At 41.0% G+C, this 16,684-nt stretch overlaps 1 protein-coding gene across 2 annotated transcripts in view; it reads left to right on the top strand.

The window, feature by feature from the left end:
* The window catches only part of LOC120055942 (vacuolar protein sorting-associated protein 4B-like), a 33,886-nt gene extending 17,390 nt beyond the window's left edge, over positions 1–16,496 (top strand). For both annotated transcript variants that reach the window (XM_039004009.1, XM_039004011.1), the window contains 10 exons: positions 3,379–3,490; positions 3,680–3,830; positions 4,010–4,068; positions 4,304–4,423; positions 4,673–4,829; positions 5,107–5,255; positions 11,459–11,540; positions 14,130–14,349; positions 14,481–14,621; positions 14,747–16,496. In XM_039004009.1, the coding sequence (XP_038859937.1) occupies positions 3,379–3,490; positions 3,680–3,830; positions 4,010–4,068; positions 4,304–4,423; positions 4,673–4,829; positions 5,107–5,255; positions 11,459–11,540; positions 14,130–14,349; positions 14,481–14,621; positions 14,747–14,848 (1,293 nt within the window). In that variant the 3' untranslated portion in view covers positions 14,849–16,496. The remainder of the gene's footprint in view (positions 1–3,378; positions 3,491–3,679; positions 3,831–4,009; positions 4,069–4,303; positions 4,424–4,672; positions 4,830–5,106; positions 5,256–11,458; positions 11,541–14,129; positions 14,350–14,480; positions 14,622–14,746) is intronic.
* The last annotated feature ends 188 nt before the right edge of the window (positions 16,497–16,684 follow it).

The raw sequence follows: 16,684 nt of genomic DNA, 5'->3' as shown, positions 1-16,684 counted from the left end.
CATATCTCCATGTGCAATGCCAAGCGTCGGCTGGAGTGGTGTAAAACTTGTCGCCGTTGGCAGCAGTGGAAACGTGTTCTCTTGAGTGATGAGTCAAGCTTCACCATCTGGCAGTCCGACGGATTAATCTGGGTTTGGCGGATGCCAGGAGAACACTACCTGCCCCAATGCGTAGTGCCAAATGTAAGTTTGGTGAAGGAATATTGGTCTGGGGTTGTTTTTCATGGTTCGGGCTAGGCCCCTTAATTCCAGTGAAGGGGTATCTTAACTCTACAGCACACTGACATTCTTGATGATTGTGCTTCCAACTTTGGTAACAGTTTGGGGAATGCCCTTTCCTGTTTCAGCATGACAATGCCCCCGTGCACAAAGCGAGGTTCATACAGAAATCTTTTGTTGGGATCGGTGTAAAAGAACCTGACTGGCCTGTACAGAGCCCTGACCTCAACCCCATCGAACACCTTTGGGATGAATTGGAGCGCCGACTGCGAGCCAGGCCTAATCGCCCAACATTAGTGCCTGACCTCACTAATGCTTATGGCTGAATGGAAGCAAGTCTCCGCAGCAATGTTCCAACATCTAGTGGAACTCCTTCCCAGAAGATTGGAGGCTGTTATCTTCTTATGGCTGCAAGCCCGACGTCGGTACACTTATGACAACAGCCAGCTCAAGTGCAGGGCGCGAAATTCAAAATATATATTTTTTAAATATTTAACTTTCACACATTAACAAGTCCAATACAGCATATGAAAGGTACACATCTTGTGAATCCAGCCAACATGTCCGATTTTTAAAATGTTTTACAGCGAAAACACCACGTATATTTATGTTAGCTCACCACCAAATACAAAAAAGGACAGACATTTTTCACAGCACAGGTAGCATGCACAAAGCCAACCTAACTAACCAAGAACCAACCAAACTAACCAACAAACAACTTCATCAGATGACAGTCTTATAACATGTTATTCAATAAATCTATGTTTTGTTCGAAAAATGTGCATATTTCAGGTATAAATCATAGTTTACATTGCAGCTACAATCAGAAATTGCACCGAAAGCAGACAGAATAATTACAGACACCAACGCCAAATAACTAAATACTCATCATAAAACATTTCTGAAAAATACATAGTGTACAGCAATTGAAAGACAGGCATCTTGTGATTCCAGCCATATTTCCGATTTATCAAGTGTTTTACAGCGAAAACACAATATAGCGTTATATTAGCTTACCACAATAGCCAAAAACACAAGCAATTTCCCAGTAGCAAAAGTAAGCGATCGTAACAAACGAGCAAAATATATATAATTTGACTAACCTTGATTTTCTTCCTCAGATGACAGTCCTATAACATCAGGTTATACATACACTTATGTTTTGTTCGAAAATGTGCATATTTAGAGCTGAAATCAATGGTTACACATTGTGCTAACTTAGCTACTTTTTCCCACTACGTCGATTTTTCCTGACACTTTTTCTGACACACATATTCTGACCAAATAGCTATTCATAAACATAACTAAAAAATACATGTTGTATAGGAAATGATAGATCCATTAGTTCTTAATGAAATCGCAGTGTTAGAATTCTAAAAATAACTTAATTACGATATGCAGCTTCGGTATAGCTAGAGTACCCAAACGTTGGGCGCCCACGACTAGTTCACATGTACGACAGATATATGAAATAGCATCATAAAATGTTTCTTACTTTTGCTGATCTTCCATCAGAATGTTGGACAAGGTGTCCTTTGTCCAGAACAATCGTTGTTTGGATTTAGAACGGCAACTTTCCCTCTTCAATTAGCACGCGCACTAGCCAAGTGGCACGGATCTCTCCATCGTCAACAAAGTCAGAGAACGGAACACGGCAAAACTCCCGAAAAAATGTCAATCTGATTAAACTATATTGAAAAAACATACTTTACGATGATATGGTCACATGTATCAAATAAAATCAAAGCCGGAGATATTGGTCGTCCATAACGGCAGCTAAACAGAAGGCAATCCCACTGTCCACCTCGCGCTCCCAAGAGTACCGGAAATGAGGGACACGTCATACAAAGAGCTTGTATTCAACTTCAGACCAAGATAAACACTAAATTTCTTCTCTCACAGCCTCTTGACATCCAGGGGAAGGTCTATGAAGTGCACGTAGACTCTTACGTATCATGCCCATGTATAGGCAGGAAGTAGAACAGAGCATCGATTTCAGACTTTCCACTTCCTGGTCAGGAAGTTTGTGCCAAATGAGTTCTGTTTGACTCACAGATATAATTCAAACGGTTTTAGAAACTAGAGAGTGTTTTCTATCCAATAGTAATAATAATATGCATATTGTACGAGCAAGAATTGAGTACGAGGCCGTTTGAAATGGGCACCTTTAATCAGAGCTACTCAATACTGCCCCTGCAGCCATAAAAAGTTAAAGCAGCAAAGGGGGTGACCAACTCCATATTAATGATGTTCGATGAGCAGGTGTCCACATGATCATGTAGTGTACATGCAGAATAATTCGAAAGGCTCTGTGACCAGGTTGAAAGGAGGAGTTCCTGGCTGATTCATGTCATTGAAGATGCATTTTGTGATGATATTGGTCTCACCTTTGACGAGCACCTTTTTATTAGGGCTCTGATTGATAACCACTCTTTAGGGATGGTGAAAGCCAGCAGCAGATGTGACAGGCCTTTAAATCAAATCAAATTTTATTGGTCACATACACATGGTTAGCAGATGTTAATGCGAGTGTAGTGAAATGATTGTGCTTCTAGTTCCAACCATGCAGTAATATCTAACTAGTAATGTAACAATTTCACAACAACTACCTTCATACACACACAATGTAAGGGGATGGAATAAGAATATGTGCATAAAAATATATGAATAAGCGATGGCCGAGCTGCATAGGCAAGATGAAGTAGTGATGCGTGATAAGTAGTGATAAGTGACTAGTGATACGTTTATTACATCAAATGTTTTATTATTAAAGTGGCTAGAGATTTGAGTCAGTATGTTGGCAGCAGCCACTCAATGTTAGTGATGGCTGTTTAACAGTCTGATGGCCTTGAGATAGAAGCTGTTTTTCAGTCTCTCGGTCCCAGCTTTGATGTACAGTATATTCCTCTGAATACTAAGTGTTTTCTGTATTATATTACTTGTATTATATTAAACGCTAGCGCCAAATTCATAGAAAGAAGATTACAATTGCATTAAATTCATGACATGTCCCCCTGTCCCTAGTGAAAGTCCCATAGCTTTGAAGAGTCAATTAATTCTGATTAGCAAGATCAAACTTCTTGCAGCTTCCTACACTTTCAATTTGTTGATTTCCTTATGTATTTGCTTTTTAATAACTTTCTCATATCTGTTTTTTAGAAAGCCATAGATCTGGCCAGCAAGGCAGCCCAGGAGGATAAAGCTAAGAACTACGACGAGGCCCTGCGTCTATACCAACACGCTGTTCAGTACTTCCTTCACGTAGTAAAATGTATGCTTCAAGACAATGAGATATTTGCATGCTGCTATTTCCTCTTTTAGAGTTGTAATGCTTGTCAGCAGAATGCATTTTTCCATTTCACACAGTCCAAGGGGATTACTGTAATTGTGATTATTTTCTAAATAAAAACAGATACTTGAGACAGAATTTAATACAATCCTTGCATTCCTCTCCTGCCAGATGAAGCCCAGGGTGAGAAAGCCAAACAGAGCATCAGGGCCAAGTGTGCCGAGTACCTTGACAGAGCAGAGAAGCTCAAAGAATATCTGAAGAAGAAAGAGAAGGCTCCACCCGCCAAGCCTGTGAAGGAGTCCCAAGCTGACGACAAAGGGTGTGTGTGTGCGCACGCAGTTTTTGCTCATGCAATGACGCTTGGCTGTGTGTGTGTGTGTGGGGGGGGGGGGGGGGGGGTTATTGGAATGTGATGAGTCAAGTTGGATCAAAAACATATTGTGGTTCTGTGTACACGTGTGCTCTTCAGTATAATTGAGATGGATTATTATTGTGCAGAAATGAGAGCGATGAAGGAGACGACCCAGAAAAAAAGAAGTTCCAGAACCAACTTTCAGGTTAGTTGTATCATTGACATACTGTGTGAAATTTTTAACCCATTACAACGCTCTGTCACAATTTTATAGGATGCCAAAGGTTATTTAGCTCAGTTCCACTTTACTTTTACCTCACCCGGTTGAGGTGTCTAATAAATAAATGTATTATTAAGCTTTCACATGAATGTATCTGATTATTTTCTTTTACTGTAAAATGATTTGTATGTTCCCTTCATACTGGATTTTGTTTTTTTAGGCGCCATCGTTATGGAAAAGCCAAACATCAAGTGGAATGATGTTGCCGGTTTAGAGGGAGCCAAAGAGGCCCTGAAAGAAGCTGTTATTTTGCCAATTAAATTCCCACATCTTTTCACAGGTAATACAGTCTTACTGCCTCAGATCTCCAGAGAATTAATGATGATGTCATATCAGAATGTATGAAAAACATGCTGAAACTTCCACTATTGGCTAATTTGTTCGGCCTTTGGAACCTACTGAAAATGAGTCTATCTAACGACATTGTATAGAATCAATTGATTCTATTCATTTGAAAATGAGAAGCTTAGCCTATTTCTTCCCCACTGTTATTCACGACCACTCCCAAAGACATGTCTCTGTCTGTCAGGTAAAAGAACGCCATGGAGGGGGATCCTGCTCTTTGGTCCTCCTGGTACAGGAAAGTCCTACCTGGCTAAAGCTGTGGCCACAGAGGCCAACAACTCCACCTTTTTCTCTATCTCCTCCTCTGACCTGGTGTCCAAGTGGCTGGGAGAGAGCGAAAAGTGAGATTTTACTCTTAATCCATGGAAGCATTAGTGATTATTTATAGATATAAATCCAATGATGCTGTTTTAATGGTTGTAAATTTGGCCTAGATTAAGCCTAGTCCTAGACTAAAAAGCAAACTCGATAGAGATTCTATTCTCTGTTGGGGGAAAAAACATTTTTTGTCCTGGATTTAAGTTTAATCTGTGTGCGGGACACCAGCTCCATGTGTCCATTGGGGGAAAAGCATATGATCAGCTTTATGTTTCTTTGAGCCTCCTTTCTCCTCTCCAGGTTAGTAAAGAACTTGTTCACTCTTGCACGGGAGCACAAACCCTCCATCATCTTCATAGATGAGATAGACTCACTGTGCGGCTCCAGGAGTGAGAATGAGAGTGAGGCAGCTCGCCGCATCAAGACAGAGTTTCTGGTTCAGATGCAGGGTGAGAGCGACAGAAAACAATTTACATACATAAATACATACACAGTGCCTTCGGAAAGTATTCAGACCCCTTGGCTTTTTCCACATTTTGTTATGTTACAGCCTTATTCTAAAATTGATTAAATGTTTTTTCCCCCTCAATCTACACACACAATGCCCCATAATGATAAAGCAAAACATTTTTTTAAATATTACATTTACATAAATATTCAGACCCTTTACTCAGTACTTTGTTGAAGCACCTTTGGCAGTAATTACAGCATTGAGTCTTTGGTATGACGCTACAAGCTTGGCACACCTGTATTTGGGGAGTTTCTCCCATTCTCTGCAGATCCTCTCAACCCCTGTCAGGTTGGATGTGGAGCATTGCTGCACAGCTATTTTCAGGTCTCTTCAGAGATGTTCGATCGGGCTCAAGTCTGTGCTCTGGCTGGGCTACTTGAGGACATTCAGAGATTTGTCCTGAAACCACTCCTTGGTTGTGTGCTTAGGGTTGTTGTCCTATTGGAAAGTGAGCCTTCACCCCAAATCAAATTTTATTAGTCACATGCACCGAATACAACAGGAGTAGACGTCACAGTGAAATGCTTACTTACGAGCCCCTAACCAACAATGCAGTTTAAAAATAAATAAAAGTAACAAGTAATTAAAGAGCAGCAGAAAAAGAACAATAGCGAGACTATATACAGTGGGGTACCAGTACAGAGTCAATGTGTGGGGGCACTGGTTAGTCAAGGTAATATGTACATTATTAAAGTGACTATGCATAGATGATGACAACAGAGTAGCAGCGGTGTAAATGAGGGGAAAGGGGACGAGGGGGCAATGCAAATAGTCTGGGTAACCATTTGATTAGATGTTGGCTTGGGGGTAGAAGCTGTTTAGAAGCCTCTTGGACCTAGACTTGGCGCTCCGGTACCACTTGCCGTGCGGTAGCAGAGAACAGTCTGACTAGAGTGACTGGAGTTTTTGACAATTTTTAGGGCCTTCCTCTGACACCGCCTGGTATAGAGGTCCTGGATGGCAGGAAGCTTGGCCCCAGTGATTTACTGGGCCGTACGCACTACCCTCTGTAGTAGAGGTCGACCGATAATCGGCCTCGTCCCCATGGCCGATTAATTAGGGCCGATTTCAAGTTTTCATAACAATCGGTATTTTTGGACACCGATATGCCGATATTATTATTATTATTATTATTATTATGTTATTTTTTTAACTAGGCAAGTCAGTTAAGAACACATTCTTATTTTCAATGACGGCCTAGGAACGGTGGGTTAACTGCCTTGTTCAGGGGCAGAATGACAGATTTTTACCTTGTCAGCTCGGGGATTCGTTTTTGCAACCTTCCGGTTACTAGTCCAACGCTCTAACCACCTGCCTTACATTGCACTCCACGAGGAGCCTGCGTGGCAGGCTGACTACCTGTTACGTGAGGGCAGCAAGAAGCCAAGGTAAGTTGCTAGCTAGCACTAAACTTATCTTATAAAAACAATCAATCTTAACATAATCACTAGTTAACTACACATGGTTGATGATATTACTAGTTTATCTAGCGTGTCCTGCGTTGCATATAATCGATGCAGTGCCTGTTAATTTCTCATCGAATCACAGCCTACTTTGGCAAACGGGTGATGATTTAACAAGCGCATTTGAGAAAAAAGCACTGCCGTTGCACCAATGTACCTAACCATAAACATCAATGCCTTTCTTTAAAATCAATACACAAGTATATATTTTTAAACCTGCATATTTAGTTAATATTGCCTGCTAACATGAATTTCAGTTAACTAGGGAAATTGTATCAATTATCTTGCGTTCCGTGCAATACTTCTGGCCCTTCTTTGGACACTGTTAACTACCCTCCAGATGAGCTTCAATGCCATACAACTCTCCTTCCGTGGCCTCCAACTGCTCTTAAATACAAGAAAAACTAAATGCATGCTCTTCAACGATCGCTGCCTGCACCTGCCCGCCCGTCCAGCGTCACTACTCTGGACAATTCTGACTTAGAATATGTGGACAACTACAAATACCTAGATGTCTGGTTAGACTGTAAACTCTCCTTCCAGACTCACATCAAACATCTCCAATCCAAAGTTAAATCTAGAATTGGCTTCCTATTTCGCAACAAAGCATCCTTCACTCATGCTGCCAAACACACACTCGTAAAACTGACCATCCTACCGATCCTCGACTTAGGCAATGTAATTAACAAAATAGTCTCCAAGTCCCTACTCAATAAATTGGATGCAGTCTCTCAGTGCCATCCGTTTTGTCACCAAAGCCCCATTTACTACCCACCACTGAGACCTGTAAGCTCTCGTTGGCTGGCCCTCGCTTCATACTCGTCGCCAAACCCACTGGCTCCAGGTCAGCTACAAGACCCTGCTAGTTAAAGTCCCCCCTTCTCAGCTCGCTGGTCACCATAGCAGCACCCACCTGTAGCACGCGCTCCAGCAGGTATATCTCTGGTCACCCCCAAAGCCAATTCCTCCTTTCCTTCCAGTTCTCTGCTGCCAATGACTGGAACAAACTACAAAAATCTCTGAAACTGGAAACACTTATCTCCCTCACTAGCTTTAAGCACCAGCTGTTAGAGCAGCTCACAGATTACTGCACCTGTACATAGCCCATCTATAATTTAGCCCAAACAACTACCTCTTCCTCTACTGTATTTATTTATTTTGCTCCTTTGCACCCCATTATTTCTATTTCTACTTTGCACATTCTTCCACTGCAAATCTACCATTCCAGTGTTTTACTTGCTATATTGTATTTACTTCGCCACCATGGCATTTACCTCCCTTATCTCACCTCATTTGCTCACATTGTATATAGACTTATTTTTCTACAATATTATTGACTATGTTTGTTTTACTCTATTTGTAACTCTGTGTTGTTGTATGTGTCGAACTGCTTTGCTTTATCTTGGCCAGGTCGCAATTGTAAATGAGAACTTGTTCTCAACTTGCCTACCTGGTTAAATAAAGGTGAAATAAAATAAAAAATTATCTGTTAGGGCAGTATGCAAATTGGAGTGGGTCTAGGGTTTCTGGGATAATGATGTTGTGAGACATGACCAGCTTTTCAAAGCACTTCATGGCTACAGACGTGAGTGCTACGGGTCGGTAGTCATTTAGGCAGGTTACCTTAGTGTTCTTGGCCACAGGGACTATGGTGGTCTGCTTGAAACATGTTGGTATTACAGACTCGGACATGGAGAGGTTGAAAATGTCAGTGAAGACACTTGCCAGTTGGTCAGCGCATGCTCGCAGTACATGTCCTGGTAATCCGTCTTGCCCCTGCGGCCTTGTGAATGTTGACCTGTTTAAAGGTCTTACTCACATCGGCTGCGGAGAGCGTGATCGGTCTTCCGGAACAGCTGGTGCTCTCATGCATGTTTCAGTGTTATTTGCCTCGAAGCGAGCATAGAAGTAGTTTAGCTCGTCAGGTAGGCTCGTGTCCCTGGGCAGCTCTCGGCTGTGCTTCCCTTTGTAGTCTGTAATGGTTTGCAAGCCCTGCCATATCCGACGAGCGCCGGTGTAGTACGATTCGATCTTAGTCCTGTATTGGCGCATTGCCTGTTTGATGATTCGTCGGAGGGCATAGCCGGATTTCTTATTTGTCGGAGGGCATCTAAGGATTTCTTATTGATGAAGCCAATGCCTGATGTAGTGTACTCCTCGATGACATTGGAGGAATCCCATAACATATTTCCGTCTGTGCTAGCAAAACAGTCCTGTAGCTTAGCATCTGCTTCATCTGACCACTTTTTTATTGATCGAGTCACTGCTGCTTCCTGGCCCTTCTCCCCTAGTGTGAGGTACTTAGTGTTCTGGAGCAGGATTTCATCAAGGATCTCTCTGTACTTTGCTCCGTTCATCTTTCCCTCAATCCTGACTACTCTTCCAGTCCCTGCCGCTGAAAAACATCCCCACAGCATGATGTGCCACCACCATGCTTCACCGCCAGGTTTCCTCCAGGCGTGATGCTTGGCCTTCAGGCCAAAGAGTTCAATCTTGGTTGCATCAGACCAGAGAATCTTGTTTCTCATGGTCTATGTCTTTAGGTGCTTTTTGGCAAACTCCAAGTGGGCTGTCATGCCTTTTACTGAGGAGTGGCTTCCGTCTGGCCGCTATATCATAATGTTCTGATTGGCGATGTGCTGCAGAGATGGTTGTCCTTCTGGAAGTTTCTCCCATCTCCACAGAGAAACTCTGGAGCTCTGTCAATGAATATGGGGTTCTTGGTCACCTCCCTGATAAAGGCCCCCAATTTCTCAGTTTGGCTGGGCGGCCAGCTCTAGGAGGAATCTTGGTTCCAAACTTTCTAAATCATGTCCAATCAATTGAATTTACCACAGGTGGACTCCAATTAAGTTGAAGAAACATCTCAAAGATGATTAATGGAAACAGGATGCATCTGTGCTCAATTTCCAGTGTCATAGCAAAGGATCTGAATACATTTGCTTACATTTCTAAACCTGTTTTCGCTTTGCCATTATGGGGTATTGTGTATAGATTGCTGAGGATTTCTATTTTAAAAAAATCAGGTTTAGAATAAGGCTGTAATGTCACAATGTGGAAAAAGTCAAGGTGTCTGAATACTTTCCGAAGGCATTATGCACACACACAAACACACAACCAGTCAAAAGTTTGGACACCTACTCATTCGTTGGTTTTTCTTTTCTTTTTACTATTTTCTACATTGTAAAGTAACAGTGAAGACATCAAAACTATGAAATAGCACATAAGGAATCGTTTAGTAACCAAAAAATTGTTAAACAAATCAAATTATATTTGAGATTCTTCAAAGAAGCCACCCCTTGCCTTGATGACAGCTTTGCGCACTATTGGCATTCTCTCAACCAGCTTTGTGAGGAATGCTTTTACAACAGTCTTGAAGGAGTTCCCACATATGCTGAGCACTTGTTGGCTGCTTTTCCTTCACTCTGCAGTCCAACTCATCCCAAACCATCTCAATTTGGTGGAGGCCAGGTCATCTGATGCAGCACACCCATCACTCTCCTTCTTGGTCAAATAGCCCTTACACAGCCTGGAGGTGTATTGCGTCATTGTCCTGTTGAAAAACAAATGATAGTCCCACTAAGCACAAACCAGATGGGGTGACGTATCGCTGCAGAATGCTGTGGTAGCCATGCTGGTTAAGTGTGCCTTGAATTCTAAATAAATTACAGACGTTGTCACCACCATCACACCTCATCCATGCTTCACGGTGGGAACCACACATGTGGAGATCATCCTTTCACCTACTCTGCGTCTCACTAAGACATGGCGGTTGGAACAAATTTGGACTTATCAGACCAAAGGACAGATTTCCACCGGTGTAATGTCCATTGCTTGTGTTTCTTGGCTCAAGCAAGTCTCTTCTTCTTATTGTCCTTTTTAGTAGTTGTTTCTTTGCAGCAATTTGACCATGAAGGCCTGACTCATGCAGTCTCCTCTGAACTGTTGATGTGTCTGTTACTTGAACTCTGAAGTATTTATTTGGGCTGTAATTTCTGAGGTTGGTAACTCTAATGAACTTATCCTCTGCAGCAGAGGTAACTCTGGGTCTTCCTTTCCTGTGGAGAGCCAGTTTCATCACAGCGCTTGATGGGTTTTGCGACTGCACTTGAAGAAACTTTCAAAGTTCTTAATTTTCTGTATTGACTGACCTTCATGTGTTAAAGTATTGATGGACTGTGGTTTCTCTTTGCTTATTTGAGCTATTCTTGCCATAGTATGGACTTGGTCTTTTACCAAATAGGGCTATCTTCTGTATACCACCCCTTGTCACAACACAACTGAGTGGGTCAAACACATTAAGAAGGAAAGAAATTTCACAAATTAACTTTTAAGAAGGCACACCTGTTAATTGAAATGCATTCCATGTGACTATCTCATGAAGCTTGTTGAGAGAATGCCAAGAGTGTGCAAAGCTGTCAAGGCAAAGGGTGGCTACTTTGAGAATCTCAAATATAAAATATATTGACTTGTTTGGGTTACTACATGATTCAATGTGTTTATTTAATTGTTTTGATGTCTTCACTATTATTCTGCTATGTAGAAAATAGTAAAATCAAGAATAACCCTGGAATGAGTAGGTGTGCCCAAACTTGTGTGTGTATGTAGATTATAGTGGACTCTTTGGTCATATTAAGTTAAAATGGTTTTGAAATGTTAATAAGATATTTTTCCTCAGGAGTGGGGAATGACAACGATGGGGTACTGGTATTAGGGGCCACCAACATCCCTTGGACGTTGGACTCTGCCATCAGAAGACGGTAATGACACATTCTTACACTGGCTTAGCTTACCATCCAAACTGTGTAGCAAATAACTTGTCCTTTATGGTTATTGACTGACACAACAGCCTTACAAATGTATGGTAACATGTACCACCCGGATTTAACTTGTTTGGGTAATAATAATGTGAAATCGCTGAAGTTAGAATACTGTGACTCAGCAGCACTGCTTCTTATCTTTGTGTTGCTGCTCAGATCTACCCTGTAGGGGATGTAAATGTATTCTTCTTCTTCCTGTGGAGTATATGATTTCATATATATTTCCACACCTATGAGGTTGGAATAATATTGTGAACATTATGATAATGCCCTTTTAGCGTAAGAGCTGTTTGAAAAGACTGCCTGAAATGTCAGCCTGTTTTGGTTGGATGGGGTTTTGGCCTGCCTGGTGACATCACAAGTTGGGATATCGTTGATAGCCCAATGCAAAAAAGGGAGATATGAACTACCCACCAATAACAGCTAGTTTTCAGTTTTACACCTCCCTACTAGGGTTGTTGCGGTGACCATATTACCGGCAGTCATGACCGCAGTAAAATTCTATGCGACATTTGAGTCATGGTAATCTCCTTTTATGCACTCTGGAGATGGTACCCAACTCGCTAATGATCATCAGATCGCTAATGGCCTGGTACTCAGGGCTCTATTGTCCCTCTAACCACTCTGACATCAATGCAAATGAAATCGAAAATCACATCAATCACTTGTATGTGCTTTTAAAACTCACCTTGCTGTGGTTGATCATTTGAAGAAATGTTCAACAACGGGTTGAAACGAAGTGGAGAATATGGTCGTTGTGGATGCTGTTTCAAAGCCTAACACAACGAAATGGACAGTGCTTTCTAAGGTGATGATTAATTAAAAACACCCATATGCATGTTAGCTTAAAAGAAATGCAGATTTAAGATATCTTTCGTGCATAATTGGTCTAGCCTAAATTAAACAAATTCAGAGTTAGCCAACAATTATAATGTATTTGATGTTGAATATTAGGGATTTTATTTTATTTTATAATAGCCTGACACATTACATTTAAGTCATTTAGCAGATGCTCTTATCCAGAGCGATTACATTACCTTTTTAGCTAGAGAATTTCTCCCTGCCATGCATTTCCATCTCCTCCCCCTCTCCTTCATTCCGTTCTCCAGTGCGCAGAGAGAGCTGTCAACAGTTTAATGAAACATGTTTCGTTGTGAAAACATGTTACTATTGATGTCCCTGAACAGATTTCACTTGGTTTCCCAAATTAAGCACTCGGTAGCTGCAGGAACAGAGTTGGAGAGCTCATGGCATACAGAGTTTGGGTGGAATATCACCTGTACCACTGAAATAACCGGAGTAGCCTACCCAAAATGAGTGAAACGAACCAGTGGGAAAGTGGCCTCCATTCGCTATTCAAGTGCATATAGATGACATGTCTTTTTTTCTCTTGCCCCTGTTCCTGCCCATTTGATCATTCTAAATCTAAACTCATTTAATGTATTGGTAAAGACAAGATTAAATTGAGAATAGTCTGATGGGTGAAAGTATGATCACTTGATGAGAGAACAGCATGTGCAGCCTGAGGCAAGGAACAGAGCTTGAGCTTTTTTTGCGACTTTCTCAAATCCTCAATAGCCTATAGTCTCATTATGCAGCCCATATCTTGATTTCGAAGGCATTCTATGGTTTGTATCATTCACAACGGAAGTTGCCAAATAACTGTAAATCTAGCATATAGGACCTGTTTCAAATTATCACTTTTACGCTCAACCTAGCCACTTCATTTGCACACTCTCGCTCTGGAATCAGAAAAATATTCTTTCTATTTTATTCTGCTAAGTTCTGTTATATTCTTCTTACAGAATTCAGCCTGAGGAAGACTAGTAGTCGAAACGCATTGCAGTTGTACGTCCTGATGTACTATGCTGGCTGCTCCCATATGCATTATTTTGTAAATATATTCTGTTAGTAGTTGACTCAAGTTTATTGCAATGTACTGGCCACCTACTCCTTTCCTTTGGATTCTTCTTACTATAAAATCATATAATGGCACTGGACTTAAAAGCATATCTTGTCTGCTAAATGAACAAGCCTATGGCATGGCGCATAGCCAGATAACATACAGTAGGCCAACTCATATTCTGTTCTTCTGAAATCCATGTTCTTCATATCATAATGTTTTTTTAGACCTGCCTAAAATAATGGATTTATTGTGATGGTGTATATTTAACTGATTTATTAGACTTTTTTAAATGTAGACGATACCAAGGGCGCACATCAGCGGCTTGTATGTGTGGAGGTCCGGAGATGCTAAACGTGTTTGTTAATTAACGGTCAATTACCGTGTGACCGGCAGTCTTTTCCATGGCAATAACCGACTGACAAAATGTCATGACCACCAACTGCCCTACTCTCCACTCAGACCACTCCCAGACAGTCCTAGCAGAATTCTTGCTTGAGAAATTGCTCTTTGCTAATAAGCAATTTTTGTTTATTTTTGACCAATCACAGTAAGGTACTTAGTTGTTACCCAGAAATGATTTGCTATTGAGATAAAAACTGCATTGGAACTTTTAATTATCTCAGATTTGAGAAGAGGATCTACATCCCCCTGCCAGAGGAACACGCCCGCACCTTCATGTTCAAGCTCCACCTAGGCGCCACCCCCACCAGCCTCAACGACTCTGACTTTGTCACCCTGGGAAAGAAGACAGACGGGTACTCGGGGGCCGACATCAGCGTCATCGTCAGAGATGCGCTTATGCAGCCCGTCAGGAAAGTTCAATCAGCCACTCACTTCAAACGGGTACGTCTCCATAATGACGACCAGTGAACAACGTCTGTGTATTCTTCAGTGTTAATCTTTATATCAAGCTATGCCATTTTTCTATTGAGTTTTGTTATTTTTAACACAATAAATTGCATTTGTTATTGAAGGTACAAGGGCCATTGAGAGACAACCCCAAAATCCTGGTAGATGACTTTTTGACCCCGTGCTCCCCGGGAGACCCGAACGGCATCGAGATGACATGGATGGAGGTACCTGGGGAAAAGCTATGTGAGCCAGTCGTTTGTATGGTGAGTGTGCAAAATTAAGTTATTAATATTATTCAGTTATCTGTTTCTCTGCCTCAATGGTAATGTTTTTGGGAGAACAAGACTGTTGAATAACCCTTGATCATGTGTCTCTTTATTCTTTGCAGTCTGACATGCTAAGGTCCCTGTCCAGCACGAAGCCAACTGTCAACGATCATGATTTGGACAAACTGAGAAAATTCACAGATGACTTTGGACAGGAGGGCTAAATGTGGCTTTTTTTTTTTTACCAAAGCAAATATTATGATTGTATTAAAGTGTTCATTCTCCCCTTCAGGCTCTGTTGGCTCATCAGAAGTGTGCCACGTGACTGCTCTACTCATAGAAATAGAATTACTAGGACAGATATCCCCATTTAAGTCAAATCTATTTCTATGGCTCTACTGAGCTTGACTATTGGACACATAAGGGGTTAAACAAAGGCGGATATTTTCTTAGATGCCCCCCATGTCCAAAGAATTACGGATCACTTCACTGCAAGATGTCTGAGGTAGACTTGATTGGTGGATGGAACGCTGCATGGAAATTAAGAACCTTGATGTTACATAGGCATATGTTCTGTGGAATCTGTTTAGCAGCATCTTGGCCCGAATCCTAACTTGAGAACAATGCTCAACTCAAACATTTGCATATGTCATGCTTTGAAGTCAATAGGAGTTTGATTCGAAGTTACCGATACAAGCTTGTTAACCAAATTAAGATGCTGCTTATTGTGCAGAGTGCTTATCTAACTTCCCCAATAAATATCTAAGCTCAGTTTTCAAGTACCACTTGCCATCAATCAAATTGCACCTCACTTGTCAGTGTAAGCACCCATATACTCTACTTATTTTTGTACACAAGAGAGAACTCATTTTATAGTAGATACTTTATGGAGATGTATGGCTCTTTGGTCTGGAGAGAATTAAACTTACAATGCATGCCATTTGTACTTTCAAAGGCCTTTGCAGTCTCAAGGTGGTGTAAAATACATGGGTTTGGGTAGCTGAAGCACTGCAAATGTGTATGTAGAATGACAAATACAAGATATTTGTGGGGCTTCAGCTAGGGTTAAAAGAACTACCGACAACAATCGGGATGGAAACTACTTTGGGACATATTGTGTATATGTACTTTTTTTTTTTTTCTCAGGAAGGCTACTCTGGTTTGTTCATTGTCACTCTAATTAAACTGTCAGGATCACCAAAAGTATTGGACCAGACACCTTATAGACTAGGATTCAATACTTTTCCCCCTGACCATCCACACCATACATATTTCCCTGTTACATATTGCTTATCTTCCCAACATGAACTACTGAAAAGAGATGCCTTATGGAGATCCAGTCACACTGTCTAACAGTGCTGAAGAAACAACGGGGTTAATACTTTTGTGAATGGAATTGTAGAAGTAACCTGAAATTGACATTTTAGGCACATAACAGCGTCATGTCCTTTTTGTTATGGCATTGGTGGAATGCAGCTCGCTTGAACTTACAGTACTACCTTTTAAGACGTAGCAATGCGCACCATGTGCCTTCTGAAACAAGTTTAGGTAGTAAGAACATATACATTATTATTTTGTTTGGTTCATTTAAAAACATGGAAGTTGATATCCAGAGGCACAGCTATATTGTGTGTTTTGTCATCGTTGTATTGAAATGTAATATATTTGCACATTTCATGTAAACTCTTATTGTATTCCGAAGACAAATCTTTCAAAGTGTTGGACATCTTTTGTGTTATCTTTTTAACTCACTATAAAAGTGTAGAGAATGATACAGTATATGATATCTGTATGTATCAGTGAGTGGAAAAGTCAATGTATATGGTTTTCTTTCCCATGCATATGTAAATAAAAGTAATATTTAGAACTTGACTTTTTAACAAAGTATTGTCTCATGGTCCAGGTTGAGGATTCAAATGAATCTTTACAAATGCCAATATCCGTCATTGTAAATAAGACTGTGTTCTTAACTGACTTGCCTAGTTAAATAAAGCTAAAACAAATATCTAATTTGACAACATTGAGGGGGATCTAGATCTGGCGATGGAGATGGTTATGTC

The sequence above is a fragment of the Salvelinus namaycush genome, chromosome 11 (assembly GCF_016432855.1).
Source record: "Salvelinus namaycush isolate Seneca chromosome 11, SaNama_1.0, whole genome shotgun sequence".
Classification (NCBI taxonomy): Eukaryota; Metazoa; Chordata; class Actinopteri; order Salmoniformes; family Salmonidae; genus Salvelinus; species Salvelinus namaycush.
The sequence above is the reverse complement of the archived record's forward strand: the minus strand, read 5'-3'. Positions and strand labels throughout refer to the sequence as shown.